The sequence below is a fragment of the Salmo salar genome, chromosome 09 (assembly GCF_965601325.2).
Source record: "Salmo salar chromosome 09, fSalSal1, whole genome shotgun sequence".
NCBI lineage: Eukaryota > Metazoa > Chordata > Actinopteri > Salmoniformes > Salmonidae > Salmo > Salmo salar.
The window spans coordinates 20,285,282-20,307,607 of record NC_138299.1 but is presented as its reverse complement, the minus strand read 5'-3'; the positions used below and the strand labels follow the sequence as shown (position 1 = coordinate 20,307,607).

At 44.2% G+C, this 22,326-nt stretch overlaps 2 protein-coding genes across 3 annotated transcripts in view; one reads left to right on the top strand and one right to left on the bottom strand.

Annotated features, from left to right (window-relative positions):
- djc17 (DnaJ homolog subfamily C member 17) overlaps positions 1–22,326 on the bottom strand; it is a 53,823-nt gene that overhangs the window by 5,281 nt on the left and 26,216 nt on the right.
- Positions 12,145–17,644, top strand: LOC106610854 (cdc42 effector protein 3). Its single transcript, XM_014210486.3, has 2 exons — positions 12,145–12,414; positions 14,500–17,644. Exon 2 carries the CDS (start codon positions 14,548–14,550, stop codon positions 15,169–15,171), a length of 624 nt encoding a protein of 207 aa, XP_014065961.2. The 5' UTR covers positions 12,145–12,414; positions 14,500–14,547; the 3' UTR covers positions 15,172–17,644.

The window sequence follows — 22,326 nt, the reverse complement described above, 5'->3', positions numbered from 1 at the left end:
ATCAACATCGCCTCGCTTCAGTTTGCTTTGATTTCCCTCTCCCCAAGATCCACTGTAAACAATGAGACACATCCTGCTCCAAGGTGTCTGAGACAAATAGGTCAAACAGACTGCTCCTCCTATAGACTACGGTACTTCTACCACAGAACTACCAAACCATAGTGGTTGTACAGGTAAATTACTGCTAGGTCTAGATGTGGATTTCATCCTTAAAACAATAAAAACTGTACAGTACATACATATAGTATTTCAAAAAATGTCATTAAATGAACACAAAGGTGTAAGATTTGTTGAATTTCTGCCAAGTTGGTCTCTTTCTGGCCATGCTGTGGTTCAGGATAAAATGTTCTACTTGCACTGCAGTCTGGTGAAACTAATCAAGGGGCCATTTCTCTGCAGTGCATGTGTGTGCGTGAGTGTATGCATGTGTGTCAGTGGGCTATGGACCCGGTGATTTATGAGAGCCAAATACTTATGAAGAGATCATTAGGGGTGTGTGTGATATGTGCGAGTGTGTGCCCAGGCGCTCCTGCATAGTCAAACAAACACACACTGGGCAGGAGGATCGCATATGCCACAGTCAAACTGCGATTCCTCATAAGAGTAAATTCACACTTTATAAATGGGAGAAGATCAATCATCATCATCATTATTTTTGAGAACAGACATAACACAAAAGGAATCCAGGTCTATAGACATACTTTGTAATGATGGAGCAAATACTAGATCATAATACTGCAGTAACCTCTACAGAAATGGGCCCCAAGTCTACTTCCTGTGTTATTCAGTTAAGGCCACAATCAGAAGTGAACACCTAGTTTCTTAATGCCATTCACAGAGTTTAGGGAAAGGTCTGTTTCCCTCTAAAGAAAAGCTAAGCTATAGAAATACGAACATACTGTATTCATGTACGCTGAAGCAAAATATTAAACACAACATGCAACAATTTCAAAGATTTTACTGAGTTACAGCTTATATAAAGAAAATCTGTGAAATGAAATACATTTCATTAGGCCCTAATCTATGGATTGCACATGACTAGGAATACAGATGCGCATCTGTTAGTCACAGATACCTTAAAAAAAGGTAGGGGTGTGGATCAGAAAACCAGTCAGTATCATTCAAAATGGCACCGATAGACATGGTCGCCTGGTTTCTGGCTTCCAAGCAATGTTCCAGTATTTTTTTGTTGTGTGTTATTTCTCACATTATTAGCTCAGAACGTTCTTTAGATTGTTACATACAGACGGAAATAACTTTTGGATATCAGAGCAGTGGTAACTCACCAGCATTTCGACCAGAAATACAACTTTCCTGAATTGGATCCTTTGTTCGTACCCCACAAGGTGATTCCACTTATCCCAGAGGCTGCTCCAAGACGCCGCTGGCGGGAAGAAGTATTTGGAGTGGACTTTTAGTCAGACTCAGGAGGAATGCAAACCATCCACCGCTTCCGAGTATATTACGCACTAATGTTCAGACCCTGGGCAATAAAGTAGACAAGCTCAGAGAGAGGATCTCCTTCCAGAGAGACGTCAGGGACTGTAACATACTCTGTTTCACGGAATCATGGCTCTCGTCGGATATACTGTCCCCGTCCATACAGCCAGCTGGGTTCTCAGTACAAGAATAAAGAACTCACCAGGAAAAAGAAAGATGGAGGTGTATGTTTCATGATTAACTACTCATGATGCGATTGTGGTAATGTACAGGAATTCAAGTAATTTTGTTCACCCGACCTAGAATACCTCAATCAAATGCCGACCGCATTACCTCCCGAGAGAACTCTTTGGTCGTCGTCACATTCGTGTATATTCCCCATCAAGCAGATACCACGACGGCTCTCAAAGAACTACACAGGACTTTGTGAAAACTGGAAACCGCATATCCTGAGACCACATTTATTGTAGCTGGGGACTTTAACAAAGCAAATCTGAGGAAAACGCTATTGAAGTTTTACCAACACGCTACTCACACATCAAAAATTCTCGACCATTGCTACTCTCCCTTCCGGGATGGCTACAAGGGCTTCACCTGCCCTCCCGTCGACAAATCAGATCACGCCTCCATTCTGCTCCTCCCTTCCTATAGGCTGAAACTCAAACAGGAAGTACCCGTGACTGTTCAACCCTGGTCTGACCAATCGGAATCCATGCTTCAAGATTGTTTTGATCATGCAGACTGGGATATGTTCCGAGGACTGTAAGCTCTCGTTCTCCGTGGCCAACATGAGTAAGACATTTAAGCGTGTTAACCCTCACAAGGCTGCCAGCCCAGATGGCATCCCTAGCCATGTCTTCAGAGCATGCGCAGACCAGCTGGCTGGAGTGTTAACAGACATTCAATCTCTCCCAATCCCAGTTTGCTGTCCCCACTTGCTTCAAGATGTCCACCATTGTTCCTGCACACAAGAAAGCGACGCTAACTGAACTAAATGACTATCGTCCCGTAGCACTCAAATATGTCATCATGAAGTGCTTTGAGAGGCTAGCTGAGGATCATAATCACCTTCACCTTACCCAATACCCTAGACTCACTGCAATTTGCATACTGCCCCAATAGATCCATGGATGACACAATCACCATCGCACAGCACACTGCCCTATCCCATTTGATCAAGAGAAATACCTACACTACATGACCAACTGTATGTGGACACCTGCTCGTCAAACATTTCATTCCAAAATCATGGGCAATAATATGGAGATGGAGTTGGTCCCCCCTTTGCTGCTAAAACAGCCACCACTCTTCTGGGAAGCCTTTCCACAAGATGTTGGAACTTTGCTGCCACAAAAGCATTAGTGAGGTCGGGCACTGATGTTTGGCGATTAGACCTGACTCGCAGTCAGCGTTCCAATTCATCCCAAAGGTGTTCGATGGGGTTGAGGTCAGGGCTCTGTGCAGGCCAGTCAAGTTCTTCCACACCGATCTCAACAAGCCATTTCTGTATGGACCTCGCTTTGTGCATGGGGTCATTGTCATCCCCAAACTGTTGCCACAAAGTTGGAAGCACAGAATAGTCTAGAATGTCATTGTATGCTGTAGCGTTAATATTTCCCTTCACTGGAACTATGGGACCTAGCCCGAACAATGAAAAACAGCACCAGACCATTATTCCTACTCAACCAAACTTTACAGTTGGCACTATGCATTCGGGCAGGTAGCGTTCTCCTGGCATCCGCCAAACCCAGATTTGTCCGTCGGACTGCCAGATGGTGAAGTGTGATTCATCACTCCAGAGAACACGTTTCCACTGCTCCAGAGTCCAATGGTGGCGAGCTTTACACCACTCCAGCAGTCGCTTGGCATTGGCATGGTGATCTTAGGCTTCTGTGCGACTGCTCGGCCATGGAAATTAAGTTCCCGACAAACAGTTATTGTGCTGATGTTGCTTCCAAAGAAACTTTGGAACTCGGTAGTGAGTGTTGCAACCGAGAACAGACCACTTTTTAGCGCTTCAGCACTCGGCGGCCCCGTTCTGTGAGCTTGTGTGGCCTACCACTTCGCGGCTGAGCCGTTTCCACTTCACAACAACAGCACTTACAGTTGACCGGGGCAGCTCTAGCATGGCAGAATTTTGACGAACTGACTAGTTGGAAAGGTGGCATCCTATGACGGTGCCATGTTAAAAGTCACTGAGCGCTTCAATAAGGCCATTCTATTGCCAATGTTAGTCTTTGGAGATTGCATGGCTGCGTGCTCAATTTCATACACTTGTCAGCAACGGGTGTGGCTGAAATAGCCGAATCCACTCATTTAAAGAGCCCACATACTTTTGAATATATAGTGTATATAAGAATGCTGTTCATTGACTACAGCTCAGCCTTCAACACCATAGTACCCACCAAGCTCATCATTAAGCTTGGGGCCCTGGGCCGGAAACCTGCCCTGTGCAACTAGGTCTGGACTTCCTGACGGGCCGACCAAAGGTGGTAAAGGTAGGCAACACCACCTCCACTACGCTGATCCTCAACACAAAGGCCCCACAAGGGTGTGCTCAGCCCCCTCCTGTACTCCCTGTTCACCAATGACTGCATGGCCACACACGTCTCCAACTCAATCATCAAGTTTGCAGATGACAACAGCGGTAGGCCTGATTACCAACAATGATGAGACAGCCTACAGGGAGGAGGTGAGGACCCTGGCAGAGTGGTGCCAGGAAAATAACCTCTTCCTCAACAAAATGAAAGAGTCGATCATGGACTTCAGGAGACAGCAGAGGGAGCACGCCCCATCCACATCAAAAAGCTTCAAGTTCCTCGGCGTACACATCACTGAATCTGAAATGGTCCACCCAACAGACAGTGTGGTGAAGGCGCAATAGCGCCTCTTCATGCTCAGGAGGCTGAAGAAATTAGTCTTGGCCCCACAAACTTTTACAGATGCACCATTGAGAGCATCCTGTCGGGCTGTATCACCGCCTGGTACGGTAACTGCACCATACGCAACTGCAGGGCACTCCAGAGGGTGGTGTGGTCTGCTCAGCTCATCACCTGGGGCACATTGTCTGCCCTCCAGGACATCTACAGCACCCGGTGTCACAAGAAGGCCAAGAAGATCATCAAGGACCTCAGCCACCAAGCCACGACCTGTTAACCCCGTTACCATCCACAAGGCAAGATCAGTACAGGTGCATCAAAGCTGGGACCAAGCAACTGAAAAACAGTTTCTATCTCGGCCATCGGACTGTTAAATAGTCACCACAAGCCAGCCTCTGCCCAGTACCCTGCCCTGAACTTTAGTCACTGCCGCTAGCTGGCTACCACCTGATTACTCAACCCTGCACCTTAGAGGCTGCTGACTATGTACATAGACATGGAACACTGGTCACTTTAATAAGGTTTACATACTTTTTTTAAAAATGTATATACTGTATTCTAGTCAAGGACTATCCTATTTAACATTTTTTGTACCTATACTATTGTATCCTACGTATTCTTGAGATATACTACATATTCTATCCATCTACTGTCAATATACAGTACCAGTCAACAGTTTGGACACACCCACTCATTCAAGGGTTTTCTTTATTTTTACTATTTTCTACATTGTAGAATAATAGTGAAGACATCAAAACTATGAAATAACACATATGGAATCATGTAGTAACCAAAAAAACTGTAAAACAAATCAAAATATATTTTATATGAGATTCTTCAAATAGCCACCCTTTGCCTTGATGACAGCTTTGCACACCAAATATATATATATATATACTGCTCAAAAAAATAAAGGGAACACTTAAACAACAATGTAACTCCAAGTCAATCACACTTCTGTGAAATCAAACTGTCCACTTAGGAAGCAACACTGATTGACAATAAATTTCACATGCTGTTGTGCAAATTTAATAGACAACAGGTGGAAATTATAGGCAATTAGCAAGACACCCCCAATAAAGGAGTGGTTCTGCAGGTGGTAAGCACAGACCACTTCTCATTTCCTATGCTTCCTGGCTGATGTTTTGGTCACTTTTGAATGCTGGCGGTGCTTTCACTCTAGTGGAAGCATGAGACAGAGTCTACAACACACACAAGTGGCTCAGGTAGTGCAGCTCATCCAGGATGGCACATCAATGCGAGCTGTGGCAAGAAGGTTTGCTGTGTCTGTCAGCGTAGTGTCCAGAGCATGGAGGCTCTACCAGGAGACAGGCCAGCACATCAGGAGATGTGGAGGAGGCCGTAGGAGGGCAACAACCCAGCAGCAGGACCGCTACCTCCGCCTTTGTGCAAGGAGGAGCACTGCCAGAGTCCTGCAAAATGACCTCCAGCAGGCCACAAATGTGCATGTGTCTGCTCAAACGGTCAGAAACAGACTCCATGAGGGTGGTATGAGGGCCCGACGTCCACAGGTGGGGGTTGTGCTTACAGCCCAACACCGTGCAGGACGTTTGGCATTTGCCAGAGAACACCAAGATTGGCAAATTCGCCACTGGCGCCCTGTGCTCTTCACAGATGAAAGCAGGTTCACACTGAGTACGTGACAGACGTGACAGTCTGGAGACGCCGTGGAGAACGTTCTGCTGCCTGCAACATCCTCCAGCATGACCGGTTTGGCGGTGGGTCAGTCATGGTGTGGGGTGGCATTTCTTTGGGGGGCCGCACAGCCCTCCATGTGCTCGCCAGAGGTAGCCTGACTGCCATTAGGTACCGAGATGAGATCCTCAGACCCCTTGTGAGACCATATGCTGGTGCGGTTGGCCCTGGGTTCCTCCTAATGCAAGACAATGCTAGACCTCATGTGGCTGGAGTGTGTCAGCAGTTCCTGCAAGAGGAAGGCATTGATGCTATGGACTGGCCCGCCCGTTCCCCAGACCTGAATCCAGTTGAGCACATCTGGGACATCATGTCTCGCTCCATCCACCAACGCCACGTTGCACCACAGACTGTCCAGGAGTTGGCGGATGCTTTAGTCCAGGTCTGGGAGGAGATCCCTCAGGAGACCATCCGCCACCTCATCAGGAGCATGCCCAGGCGTTGTAGGGAAGTCATACAGGCACGTGGAGGCCACACACACTACTGAGCCTAATTTTGACTTGTTTTAAGGACATTACATCAAAGTTGGATCACCCTGTAGTGTGGTTTTCCACTTTAAATTTGAGTGTGACTCCAAATCCAGACCTCCATGGGTTGATAAATTGGATTTCCATTGATTATTTTTGTGTGATTTTGTTGTCAGCACATTCAACTATGTAAAGAAAAAAGTATTTAATAAGATTATTTCATTCATTCAGATCTAGGATGTGTTATTTTAGTGTTCCCTTTATTTTTTGGAGCAGTATATATATATATATATATATATATATATATATATATATATATATATATATACACACACACACACACACACACACACACACACACACAGTATTCAGAAAGTATGCAGACCCCTTGACTTCTCACGTTACAGCCTTATTCTAAAATGTCATCAATCTACACACAATACCCCATAATGACAAAGCGAAAACCATTTAGACATTTTTGCACATTTAAAAACAAAACTACCTTACAAAACTACCTTAAGTATTCAGACGCTTTGCTATGAGACTTGAAATTGAGTTTCCATTGATCATCCTTGAGATGTTTCTACAACTTCATTGGAGTCCACCTGTGGTAAATTCAATTGATTGGACAGGATTTAGAAAGGCACACAGTTGACAGTGCATGTAAGAGCAAAAATCAAGCCTTGAGGTCAAAGTAACTCTCCGTAGAGCTTCGAGACAGGATTGTGTCAAGACACAGATCTGGAGAAGTTGACCAAAAAAATGTCTGCATCATTTTAGGTCCCCATCATTCTTAAATGGAAGAAGTTTGGAAGCACCAAGACTCTTCCTAGAGCTGGCCGCCTGGCTAAACTGAGCAATCGAGGGAGAAGGGGCTTGGTCAGGGAGGTGACCAATAACCCGATGGTCACTCTGACAGAGCTCCAGAGTCCCTCAGTGGAGATGGGAGAACCTTCCAGAAGGACAACCATCTCTGCAGCACTCCAGCAATCAGGCCTTTTATTGTAGAGAGGCCAGACAGAAACCACTCCTCCGTAAGAGGCACATGACAGCCCGCTTGGAGTTTGCCAAAAGGTATCTAAAGGACTCTCAGACCATGAGAAACAAGATTCTAGTCTGATGAAACCAAGATTTAGCTTTAACGCCAAGCGTCATATCTGGAAGAAACCTGGCACCATCCCTACAGTGAAGCATGGTGGTAGCAGCATCATGCTGTGGGGATGTTTTTCAGCGGCAGTGAATGGGAGACTAGTCAGGATCGAGGGAAAGATGAACGGAGCAAAGTACAAAAGAGATCCTTGACGAAAACCTGCTCCAGAGCGCTCAGGACCTCAGACTTGGGTGACGGTTCACCTTCCAACAGGACAACGACCCTAAGCACACAGCCAAGACAACGCCCTTGTGTGGACATCCAGAGCCAGAGACCTGAAAATAGCTGTGCAGCGACACTCCCCATCCAACATGACAGGGCTTGAGAGGATCTGCAGAGAAGAATGGGAGAAACTCCCCAAATACAAGTGTGCCAAGCTTTAAGCGCCATACCCAAGAAGACTTGAGGATGTATTACTGTGTGTGTGTGTGTGTGTGTGTGTGTCTGTGTGTCTATGTGTCTATGGTGTATGTGTGTATGTGTGTATGTATGTATGTATGTATGCATGCATGCATGCATGTATACACACACACACACACACACACACACACACACACACATATATATATATATACACACACACAGCTTGTCCTAATATTTCTATACTGAACAAAAATAAAAACGCAACTATTTCAACAATTTAACTGAGTTAGAGTTCATGTAAAGGAAAAAAAGTCAACTGAAATAAATTCATTAGGCCATAATCTGTAGGTTTCACATGACTGGGCAGGGGCGCAGCCATGGGTGGGCCCGGTAGGGCATAGGCCCACCGACTGGGGAGCCAGGCCAAGCCAATCAGAAGGAGCTTTTCCCCCACAAAAGGGCTTTATTACAGACAGAAATACTCCTGTGTCATCAGCTGTCCGGGTGGCTGGTCTCACACGATCCTGCAGGTGAAGAAGCTGGATATGGTCATGGGCTAGTGTGGTTACATGTGGTCTATGGTTGTGAAGCTGGTTGGACGTACTGCCAAATTCTCTAAAATGACATTGGAGGCGGCATATGGTAGAGAGATTAATGTAAAATTCTCTGGCAACAGTTCTGGTGGACATTCCTGCAGTCAGCATGGCAATTGCAAGCTCCCTCAACTTGAGACATCTGTGGCATCGTGTTGTGTGACAAAACTACACATTTTAGAGTGGCCTTTTATTGTCCCAAGCACAAGGTGCAGCTGTGTAATGATCATGCCGTTTAATCAGCTTCTTGATATGCCACACCTGTCAGGTGGATGGATTACCTTGGCAAAGGAGAAACGCTCACTATCAGGGATGCAAACAAATTTGTGCACAACATTTGAGAGAAATTAGCTTTTTGTGCAGATGTAACATTTTTGGGATCTTTTATTTCAGCTCATGAAACATGGAACCAATCTTTACATGTTGCGTTAATATTTTTGTTCAGTGTAATAACGGCTGGAATGTAGCGAGCAGAAAAAAATGGACTTCTCTGAATGAGGTTTTACAGTTTTGACAGGGCCAAACCACACAATCACAAACATGATTGACGATGAATGTAAAAATAGCAACTAAGACTTACAGGAGCAGCAGGTGACAACTGACTGAGTAAGCTGTGTGCAGGTGTTTGTAGGCTACATGTAGAGGTCTTGGTGTCTGGTTGAAAGCTCTGGTCAGTGAGGTAGATTAGTGTAAAGGAAAAGCCAGTCAGCACTGGGTTCAGGGGGCGAGGGGAGGGGGTATAAAAGGCTGGATTTGAGCCTACTGGATCGAGAGAGTGCCTTTGGAAACCCTTAAAGGAAAGCAAATAAACAAAATGAAAGAGAAATGGAAGTTGAGACGTGAACTCCCTGTGTTCTGGCATTTCTCTGTATGATGGATGTGTTGGGGGTTCATATAACTGATAGATGGGGGAGACGGCTGTTCAGCTATATAATAATATTCAACAATACATCTTTGTAATACCAGAATTATGTATTTCACATCAGGGCGTTCTGGGAACGGCCCTCTGATTGCAACATAATTTTTATTAAAACACTGGGGCCACAGACCCAGCAATAATGTAGTTTAAACCCTCAATATTCCCCAAAAAGAAAGTGAACCAAAGGTTAAAGTTGAAATACACAAATGAAACAATGTGCTAATTTCTACTGTGCGTGCATGCGTCTGAACAAGCTGGTGTTTTGTGTGTGTGTCTGGTGTAGGGCCTGAGGAGAGGTCTGTACTGCTGCTTCTAACATGTGTAACAGTTCTTTATCTGCCTAATGTGCTGCACAAACAGCAACTGGAATGCAGCCCTCCACACACTGTTTATTTCAGAGCCCAGACGTTCAAAGATACCAAAATATCAAACCCTTAATTTAATAATTACAAATAATTCAGTGCCAGGAGACACAAGGAAGTAAACATTCTCAGACTTCCCTGACCTCCCACGTCCAGCGAGAACACCTCTGGTCTGCTAGTCTACAAACACAGCAATTAAACATTACTTCTACAAATCACACAGTGGGGAAGAAGTCCGTGTGTTCCTTCCAATCAAAACAATACACAAGAACTTGAAATGAATCAAACGGTGTGTTTCATCAGAGGGCCTAACATCCGTTACCTCTCTTATCTGTTATGATCCCCCAGGCAAAAGGTCTGGGGGGGAGGGGAAGGGGGGGTAGAAGACCACACTATAACATCAAGACAACAAGAGCACTTCGTCATGTCACGCAATCAAACGTCTCCAGAGACAGAGGTATATCGATTCAGACAGGTGAGTTTCAGTTGGCGCTCTGCCACAAGGCTCATCACCGTCTGTCTGACTGACTGACTCATCATTGTAGAGAGACAGTGACGACACTGGCTCTCTCACTGTCGAATGACGGATTTCACTTGTTGATGGACATTCACAACACTGGTTTGCGTCCAATGTTTCAGTCCGGTACAGATCATCATACACCACCAGGGTCACGACCGAACCTCTGTGTTTTCCATGTGAGTGGAAACATCTTACAACAGCAAAAAACTACTGTCTGTTTTCCACAAGACAAGAACACACAACAAAAGGCCAAATGAATATTCTACAAAAACCTCAATTTGGGTTTCTAGAGCCAGTCAAAGAAATCAGTATCTGGAAGCACTTTTTCATGCAACAAAAACAAGCAGCATCCTAGGCTTGAGGGAGAACATAGTCGGCCCAGACAGACCACAGTACCAGCACTGCCCTGAGACGGGAGGAGAGAGGAAGGCAATCAGACACCTACTCTGCTCCTACGGTCAGGGTCCAGGGCCAAAGTAAATCACCCCAGATTCTGGACAACATACTGTACCAACACAAACATGGGAGTAAGCCCACCTCGAACCCCTGGTCAAATAGGCCCTGTGTGACCACATCACCACAAACAACACACGCTATCCCCTCCCCTGACTGTCTGCTAGCATGAAGAGATTGCTTCCCAACAAAACAAAATAGTGTGGATGGGGTGAGGTGGATAGTCTGACTGACACCAGCTCTCGAAAGCTTTTCCTTGCTGTGTAGTCATGTGGGTCGAGGTGGAGGCTATCAAGTGGAGCGGTGGGGGGAGAAAACAATTATCGAATTGGAGGAGTTGTTCAAAAGCTCAGTCCCAGTCTTGGATACATATTATGACAAGGCAATTATTACATTTGTAATTGCATCTGTTAAAAGCAGATAGTTCTGGTGGCACAGCCAGAAGAGGACTGGCCACCCCTCATAGCCTGGTTCCTCTCTAGGTTTCTTCCTAGGTTTTGGCCTTTCTAGGGAGTTTTTCCTAGCCACTGTGCTTCTACACCTGCATTGCTTGCTGTTTGGGGTTTTAGGCTGGGTTTCTGTACAGCACTTTGAGATATCAGCTGATGTAAGAAGGGCTATATAAATACATTTGATTTGATGTTGGGGAGTGAATGAGGAATGTATGGCTCTCAAGGGAAAAGTAGGTCTGTGGGCATCATCACACAGCATATACAAACACTGATTACTGATAAGCCTAATGGTTACTACAGTAGGCCAATAACCGTCATCCTAAATTCCATGACTGTCACAGCCCTAAAGCTGAAGGCGTGAGAATTGGAACTGAAACAGGTTATCTTGTGCAACTTAGCCTGCCTGTACATACATGTCTGTGTGTGAGTCAGTGGCTTTATCCGATATCACAGTCTATTGGCCTCTACTCTGCCAGAACGGCCTTTGTTGGCCCAGCGCTTTACACAAGTTAACAGAGCACAGGAAATCAGCAGAGTAGTGACAATGATATTAAGATTACTAGCACACAGACAAGTCAGTGTGTGTGTGTGTGTGTGTGTGTGTGTGTGTGTGTGTGTGTGTGTGTGTGTGTGTGTGTGTGTGTGTGTGTGGGGGAATATGCTGTGCTCTTTCCCCAGCTCAGCTTTTTCTTGTTCCGTGTTTTAAGCAGTAAATCAGTGGGGACTACAACAGCTCCTGCACTGTCCTTTCACTCAGGTAGTGGGTGCAGCAAGCAGGATTCACGCCCATGATTCAGACTCCCACGACAGGGGAGTGGGAGGGACATCATCCGAGGGTAAACACACACTCTGCCGTTAGGTAGGGACAGGTGAAAGAAGGAGGAAACAAAACTCCACCTGGTCGTCTCTATACACTGACCTCACCTGGGTTACTTCGTCAGAGGAGACTTTCTCAAACAACACACCTGTTGGGTGCTAGAAGGAATATACTTGTACTATTGAACTGAACTTTGAGAAGATAGAGGGAAGCACAGGATCAAATTGGCAAGATCTACAGGACATGATAGGCACCCTCTACTGAGAAGGATTCTAAGACTCGGGTAAGAGACAGAGTTATTTTTAGTGCTACATTTGATATTACTGCATTGTTGGGTTTGAGTTAGCAAGAAAGGCATTTCACTGTACTTGTGCATGTGACATTAAAACTTGAAACTGAGTGTTTGGGCTGTTAAATCTGGGATTTAGAGAATTTGGGGGTTGAAGTAGCTCCAGTTCTCTCTCAGGGATGTTCACTGTGCTTCTCCCGCTGCAGTTGAACAAGCCCAATCATGTCAGGAGAAACAGTGTCAGAGTCTCCAGGTACCAGCCCCAGCCTGGCTTCCCGATAGAGACGCGTGGGTGTGGGATACAGACACCCTGTGTACACAGCAGGACAGAAAAGAATGAACAGATATATCACACTTCATCCTGTTGTTACAAACAGTATCCATCAACTTATTCAAAATATTGGTTATAAAACACTCATATGCCAACTCTTAAATCATAACCAACACCTGCTCTTGAGAATATATTTTAGGCATCTTCCATTTGAAAGTCTCCCTCAAAAAGGTGCTCAGCTAGAGGAAGTTTGGAGGAGGAAGATTATTTAGTAACTGTAAATTGTCTTGGCAAAGTGGTTTTTACTAGGTTTATTTCATTTGGACTTGGAAGAGAAGTGTTTCCTTAATGTGATCCTCACCGCTGCAATTCTAAAACTCCTCCTTCGTCCAACTGACATGTTTGGAAAGGAATGCTGTTGTGTCCACACTCTCCATATCTCCCGCTGCTACTAAAGTAACGATAAAACCTTTACGGGCCAACAAAACCCGTTTGCCGTAGTGCCTTACAAATTTACAAAGTGAGTGTTTCAAGTCACGAACGCAAATCTAATATGGGCAAAGCTGTTAGGAGCCTGTAAAATCAGAGAACACTGAGATCGTCCATTTGACCTGCCAGAGATGAACTGCATTCTGTGTTACTCAATAAAATGATTACAACTCACAAAACACTAAATTACTGGAACCATACTCAACTAGATTAGAATAAGGTGCATTTTATTTTGCGCTTTGGGCCTAGCTCTTACACAAACTATAATGGATTTAAACAATCTTTTCCGAGCCACACTTTCTCAGCTTGTACAGTTGTTTTATGTAATATATTTTATGCCTTTGCTTTTTAAAAATGGTGGTAGCTGTTCAATGCCCATTGTTTACAGATAACAGATTGATAATGTACAGATGAACTTCTAAAATTACCATTGTACAAAGTGCACTGTCTGAGAAAAAAAAAAGACAGTTTGACGCCATTTATAGCAAGTGAAAGGCATATTCCAGTTCAATTCTACATATATCACAATCATAACAATGTCAGGTATTGCCACACATCTCTCTAATAAAGAGTTGTAGAATTTGATCTTATCTGGATCCAGCATAACAGGAAAGGCTGACTGTCTGTGACCAGTAAACCAGATCAACAGATCTAAAGATGAGAAATAAATAAAGACGAATACGCATACTGTGTCTCTGAGCTTTGTCTCTCAACACGTAACAAATTACACCCCATTCATAAAATAACTACTGTTTAAGAAGTGAGAGCAAAGCCTGGAGTTGCCTGACAAATTGACAGGAAAGGGGGCCAGAGGGTATGGTGACATGGCTTATATAGATATAGAGGATGCTGTGTCTGCTTAGAATGTGAATATTTGGAGCATGGTTACTGGAAGTCAGAATCAGGCTTAGCCATTCCTTTGGTGCATTCAGCAGACCAGACCTGCATTTATGGAAATAAACTGGATTTGAAAAGTAAACATTTAAAATCAAAACCCTTCTAAGTATGTATTGGACCCTCTCCCAGGAGACAAATGACGTCGAATCGTATTAACACAAAACCAAGCAGAGCTGCTGCCTTGTCACATTAAACTTGACATAATCCAAGGGTTACATCTGGTGTTGGAAAGCAGAGGGAAACAAATAATGCCCATCCAGTAGGCCGCAGCATGATGAAAGTAAGCCTGGATAATCATATCAGAGATGTATGATGTGTTGTTGATGGGAAACCACATGATCTGACATGAACCTAACCTCGAAGTGAAACGATTTTAATATTTCTTCTTTATTTTCCTTTTTTTATTGTAAACTGCCTTTAAGCTTCATCTCAGAAGTGAACCAAAGGACATCTCAACAGGACCTGGTAAGATGCCACTGACAACGTCTCTGTACCGTAAGCCAGCCTCGGCCCGCTGGTCCAGGAGGACACAGAAGCGCAGGGAGGTACTCTCTGTCAACATGATCAGCCTCCCATTGGCCGACTTCCGCCATGTTTCCCACATCGGGAACAACGACCACAGCGACAGCTTCGGGGACCTGTCCTTTCTGAAGGGGGGCAACAGCCTGGTGCTGCAGAGCTCTCAGAGTGAGCAGAACCTCTTGCTGGCCTGCTACCCTCCACCCAAACCCTTACGCCTTAACCTGGACGAGGCCGAGGCCACGGAGAGCCCTGAGTGGACCAGGGCCCACATGAACCACAGTGCCTCAGAGAGGAGGAAGAAGTGCAGCTCCTTGCCCCTGCTGGACAGCGAGGAGGGTGAGGGGAATGGGGAGATGGAGGCCAGGGTTAGCCCCAGCCACAGGGTCATGGTCCGCAGCACCAGTCCTGGCCGGGGAAGCCTGAGTTCTGGCAAGGATGGAGACTCCACTCAGACCTGCTCTGAGGACATGCAGCAGCTGGATGAGGTGGACAACAGCTTCTCCTTAAGCCTGGACCTGGGCCCATCCATCCTGGACGACGTGCTGCAGGTCATGGACAGGCTCCACTATTAGAGGAACAGCCAGACAGACATGTGGCCTCAGCAAGAGACTTTACTAATGTCATCATTGTGACTGGCATTAGAACACTCCAAACTGTCATAAGACGATGAACGGCTGACATAAAATAGAGTACGGTTACATGCACACAATAATATGATTATTGTGAACAGTCAGATTAATATAATAGTTCAAATAAACATTTACATGCTTTGCAAGAAGAACAATTTCCCTAATAATCCTGCTGACATAGACCCATTTGAAATCAGGCTATTTGATGGGCTTTTAATAAACGCAGAAAATCACCAATCAAAATAAACGTTCTACCACAGCGACCATGTTATATTTGTGAAGCATATTAGATTGAGTTTATACGTGAAAACTAATATGAACGCTTTCAGTTGTTCCGAACTCACTTCACTCGCGCAAAAGAAGGAAGCTTGCGCTGCTCGTGCTGGCACAGATCAAATACACCGCTAAAACTCTGATTAAGGCATTACATGTCCTGATATTTTGAAAGATTGCTCAGAAAACAAGGTGTTTTAATCGTCGTACGTTTACTTCAATTATGACCTTACACCGATTAAGATAGTCATGTAAACACCTTACTCTGCTTAATGCATAATCTGCCTACTGCCAATTAGTTTAATATCGAATTATTAGTGCATGTAAACATATTAGTGCATGTAAACACACTCCAGTGTCAGAGCATTTGAAACACCATGGGGATATAACCTACAAAGGGATCTCTTCCATTTCATGTGAGGTCATCGACAAATAAGAGTATACATGGACTTCACTTTAACTTACTCCTCTCATTTTACAAAGAAAAAAGTTTGCTATCTACAGTAGATTATTATGACAGAACGCTTCTCATGATGGAGTTGAAACGCTAATTGTAACATTTGACTGTATCTGTTGTTTCTATGATACAGTAATAGAATCAGAGTGAGTTTCTATTGATGTTTAAGGGTTAACGTTGGAATTCTTCCCTCTCCTCTCAACCACTCTATGGGGCAAAGTTCATGTTCTTCTAGCATTACCTGTTGCAGCGTTAGATAAAATGTTACATAGTCTAGTTAATAATTTAGCACCTTATTTATCTTAAAGGCCCAGTGCATTCAAAAACTAGATTTGCCTGTGTTTTATATATATTTTCACACTATGAGGTTGGAATAATACCTGTGAAATGCCCTTTTGGTGTAAGAGCCGTTTAAAAAGACTGCCTGAAATTTCAGCCCGTTTTGGTTGGATGGAGTTTGGGCCTCCCTGGGGATATCACCACGTGGTAAATTAGTTAATAGACCAATAAGAAAGAGTTCCAAACCTTTCTGCCAATAACAGCTAGTTTTCAGTTTCCCTCTCAGACCACTCCCAGACAGTCCAAGCAAAATTATTGTTTGAGAAATTGCTCTTTGCTAAGAAGCTATTTTTGTTTCTTTTTGACCATTTTAATTTAAAAAAAAAAAAAATCACTGTAAGGTACCTAATTGTTACCAAGAAATGATTTGATATTGAGATAAAAACAGCTGTTGGACCTTTAATCTGTTCAAAAAGTAAAGTAGGCATCTTCAGATGGCTGCTTTGTGTCCTTTCTCAGTTTAAAACCCAGTTCCTTTCTACGGATCTCTTGATGAGACTAATGTTAGACTTTAGAGTGTAATGTTAAAGAAATAAAAAAGAATGAAGGCTTAGTTTTCAAGGTCCTGAAGCTGTGACGTATTGGCATCCTTGCCATTACGTTGTGTGGGGAGGGCAATCTCTCCTCCGCACGCATCTTAGAGGCCCCACTCGAAGGTGCACGAAGGTACCCCCGTCTCTCTTTCCCAACAACACAGTGAAAACAAACACTTAGCTCTGCTTCTAATAAAGCCGGCGGTTGGCGGGCTGCAACCTCAGCCAGGCCGCAGGTCCGAGCCCCAAAACCCCAGCACTGTTTTCTTAGCTGTAAATCGGAGTCCCTCGCTCTGATGAGTGGCACGAGAGGGGAAAGTGGCGAGGGGTAATGTGATACTTCCACATGTGCTGCTAGGGCCAAGGAGGCTGGGGACCAGAGCCATCAATTACCAGCAAGGCTCCTGATGAGAGTTTAAACAATACCTGCTGAACCAACAGGGCTTGACGCACCCCTCACCACCCCCAGTCCTGGGCCCACTCACCCACCTGCCAGGGGAGCTGGGAGAGAGCCACAGCCAGCACCACAGCAGGGGGTTGTCAGGAAAGGAAAGCAGTGGGGCAAAGCCAAAAGCAGTCACATTCCAGGGGTCCCTGAGGCGCTACAGAGAACTTCACTAGCCATGAGTGTCCTGCTGCTGGCAGGCAGTTAAACAGTGTTTGCACGTTAACAATCCAATGGAGGCACTGATGTTTGTGGGTACATCTGTACTTTAAATCCTTTTCATGCATCTTTCAGGAAAACCAACTGTTATGGCTTTCAGTGTATTGTATGTTTTATGAGAATAATAACACATTGTGTAAGACTGTTGGACCAGTGTGTACTGTAACTTTTTTTAACTGTGTGGAAGACCAGTGGTTTGGAATTGCTCGCATCAACATTTTAGATGGCTTATATAATACTGTTTAGACCCTTTGATGGACTGACAGAGATGTTTGGTTTTCTAACAGTGATGAGCTGGCATCGAGGCCATATTAAAGCCCTGTCTGTCACACTTTACACTTACTGTTTGAAGAGGAATTACACCTTACATTACATGAGACAACTAGAGGTAGCTAGTTCATGTCAAACACAAATTAGACAGACATTCCAAGCCAACTGAACCATCCATTCATTCAGACGGGTTAACTTTGAAAGTTGCTGCTATTATATAAAACTGGAACTTGAGGGAAGCACTGAATTGCTATGATGAACAGCGCGGATCACACCTACATCACAGAGAGGTTACTGAATAGCTTAAGGTGTGGCTTGACGAAGTCAACCTTTATTCTCCTTATCCTGGATCACCAGAAAAAGCAATCCATTCATAATGAATGTTAACTGTGACTGTTTACCTGGGCCTTATTAGGCTAAATGTCACATCTTGGCTTTCTAGGTTAAGGACTTTGATATCATTTGCTCAGTAGAAGAATGAGCAAACCTGGTGCCCAGATCTACATGGCCGCTTACCCAGACTCTCCGCCATGGCATAACACGCCTCTGGGACAGTGGGCCTACTGTCTCCTTCCTCCATCATACCATAGTAATCAGACACAAACAGAACTCCCACACAGACAGTCTAAAGACCGTACGACAACCCCATCGTCTGCAATGGGCTTCTCCGCACGAGGAGTCACAAAGGTATTCTCAACAAAACGCCCAAACTCACACGGCTGATGTGAGAAGAAAGAGTCTAATTGGAAGACACATTACGTTGGCCCTGTGCATCACTGACCAAACAGTTTAAACTGAGGTACCCCATCCCATCTGGAACCACTTTTCCTCCAAATTCCAAACTTGCCATCATACAGAATACAACGAAACCTGCCATCTTCCAAAAGACAGTGGATTTTATTTATTTTTATTCTGCACATTTTTGGAGGGGGAAATATTGTTTTTGCCAACTGATACATTCCTACTCCTGTTGAAATTGCATCTGGCAGTGCAACCTAATGCTACTGAAAATATGCAACATGCTTCACTGGGGTTCGCAGAGTGGGGGGGCCATTTCTGGAACTGCATAGTGTCAGGACACACAACAGAGCTACCAATTCACACATTTCTCCCCCATTTAAAGATCAATTAGGTCCAAAGCAGCACAATACCACTGCTTCACATGATATCCATGATACACTTGGGCATCGTAAGACCTTGGGAAGAAGACAAAACCATCAAAGATCTCAAAAGTTCAACATCCAGTAATTAAAACAAGCAAGAGATTTAATCAAGTTCACATGCAATGTGCTACAGTATGTAATGTGCAACTTTAGTCCACAGAGGAAAAACACAGTCAGCAACGCAGGGGCGGAAATCCCGGGGGGGACTCGACCCCCCATCCTGGGAAAAATATGATTTGTCCCCCCCAATATATCACTGAAACATAACTATGTAATTTAAATAATATTAATAATACGCAATGAAAGCAATTGTGCTGATTATAGACACTTAATAGCGCGTTTTAAGTTTCAAAAGATTGCGACCCCCCCACCCTTTGCCTCACAATGGTTTGATCCACTGCCAGTTCCTTAGTTGGCAAGGTAACAGAGGGGTCATGTCTACTGTCTGAAAGGCACTCAATGAACGTAAATCAAATGAAAGTCAATCGCGCACACACACTAGCTGAATATGCAGAGCTAGCGCGCAAATATTAACTATTAAGCTAGCTAGTACCTATTCCATTTATGTGGCCTCGTCAAAGATGGAATCTTTGCTATCGTCAATTTATTCCAAGATCAGCATGCAGATGATGTAAATTAGTGCTTCAAAGTCCCTGTGATAAGGTTAGCGATAAACTGAAGCCCAAACTGAACAGAACTACACTCTCTTCTACCATTGTTTTAAATATATTTAATGGTCTCGGTACAAAAGCTAAATTGTCGCAAGGGAACTTTTATTTATTTATTTTATTTCACCTTTATTTAACCCGGGTAGCAAAGATTATAGCAAACACCACTGAAATGGAATTGGTGCTCGCTAGCTTTGCAAATTCAGCTATTGTTGGAAGCCAGCCAATATGAAACAAACTATTAAAATTACAAAAGGTTGCAGCATATGTTGTGTAAATGGTGAACTCATACAGCTGTCAACTCTTGTTATTTTAATCCGTTTCACATTTGCTAGCTACCTTTTAGATTGAAGCCCAAATAGAATGATAAAAGATAAGATGATAGAAGCCCATCTCCTACTGTAAATAACCTACACACTGTGTGTGTGTGTGTGTAGCCAGCCAGCCAGGTAGAAAAATGGCAGAAAAATAAAAGAGACGGACATCAGAGTATTTTTCAGTACACCAAAACGCAAAGTAAGAACCCTAGTAGCCTAATATCTCAAAGACTAGTTGATAAAATGTTCATAAGAAAGAAATGAAATTCTAATGGAAATGTTTCACAATGATGTCATTAGGCAGAGCAGGCAACAGATGGCACACAGACAGCAGAGTTGGGGACAGATATGCAGGGACAGACTGGCAGAGACAGGGAGTCTCAGGTAAGTTTGTTGAGTCTTTGTTTGGCAACATTATGAAAGGTTCTCAATTTTTTTTACTTGTAAAATAGGAACATAATTGGAAAATGCCATGGATACCCCCACTTTCAACTTAAACTGGTGACTGAACTAAGATTTGTTAAAGGCAATGGTATTGCTGTTGTGATTAGCTGTGTAGTTTGGGGTACCGGTAGTTAGGAGTACGGCAAACACCTTATTTCTTTGGTTCCCCAATATACATTTACCATATTACAATGTAGGCTATGTGTTACAGCACTACTTTTGGTGTCCCCCTCAGGAATTGCTCGAGAAAATTTCATGTAATTGTCCCCTCCAAAGTTGATATCAGATTTTCGCCCCTGCAGCAACGTAGAAACATGCCCCTCTCCCATGCCTCTTTGCTCTTTTTAACTGTCCCATGAAGAAGAATGCAGGGGTTTCCAGTGCTCCCAGATCTCATTGAGATAGTTCTCTCGCCACCTCCTTCTCTATTCCCTGTCCAAGCTAAAGCTCAGTTAAATGAATTCATGCTGATAACAGCTGGCAACAGATGTAAATTAACCAATCTGTTACACTAGTCCTTTTGATCTCTAAACGGCCTCTTCCAGGAAGTCAGAACACTAGAAGTTGTTATCTCCGTCCGGAAAGAGCCCAGTACTACAGCCAGCTGCAGCAAGACTACACTCAGCATACCAGGGCACAGAAAGACGCAGGGCTATTTTAGGTGAGCCTGCACTTTACTCAGCAGAAGGAAGCTAGCCGTTCTGATATGATGGAAAACCCATCCCAGAACAGATGACACGCTAGATCTGGTTCATGTCGTGACAGGCTCCAAGTCGAAGATTCCTCGAAAATGAAATAAACAGAGTTGTATCAAGCACTGAGATAACGCTTTATCAGAGTAAACACTAAAAATACAATATGCTAAACTATTGTTCTAAATTGGGGACACAATGACTTCAAAAATACATGATTATGCTTCAAGTCCTTCTGATAGGGAATAGGATACAGATGGTTGAATGTGGACATCAAACTCCAGAGATTCTGGGAGGTAAGGGCTGAACTATGAATCATATAGACGCTGTGTGAATCCCTGTAGTCTGACAGCAGATGTGAGGAGTTCTGAAGGACAGCGCTAACACTTCATTTACCATAATTGAACTCGGTGTACTTTCCGTTGTCATGCAAACCACCATTAACACACATCCCACAGTTGTCCCTGCCATTACATCCATGTAGCTACAGTATAGTTTATTCTTTGTTTCGATCTACGTAATCCACGTAGCTGTGTACATCACACTGCCATTCAATAAAACTTTACATCAAAACGTCAACAGAGACCGAGAGAAGAAAGCTGACAGTTAGAAAACAGCACTATACCACAGAATGATTTACTGTACATATATTTCATAAACCTACTCATTTCACAACCTCTCACTATGAGAATGTATTATCCTGAGTGGCGCAGCGGTCCAAGGCACTGCATCTCAGTGCTAGAGGCGTCACTACGCTTCCCGGGTTTGATCCCGGGCTGTATCACAACCGGCCGTGATCGGGAGTCCCATAGGGCGGCGCACCATTGGCCCAGCATCATCCGTGCTAGGGTAGGGTTTAGCCAGGGGGGCTTTACAAGAAGGCCGTCATTGTAAATAAGAATTTGTTCTTAACTGACTTGCCTAGTTAAATAAAAGGTTAAATAAATAAATAGAAATGTAATTATGGCACAGGGCATTGATACAAAACATAGCACACCCAGCAGGTGAAACTAAATCCTATCCCAAAACAAGGGATTTGAACTAGTCAGGAGCATGGGGAGCAATCTCTGCATCATGGCCTGGCCGGGACAGGGTCTCTGTTCCTTACCGTGCTTGATCATTTATGTTAAGAAGAACATACTGAATGGACCACCGGCCCTACAGTATTGTCTCTGCATGGTGTCCCCTCCTGGTGAAACACCTGACCCAACACACCCGTGTCTTACAGAGAGCCTGTATCATTCACAGGATTAGAGAATCACTCAGCACAGCAGTACA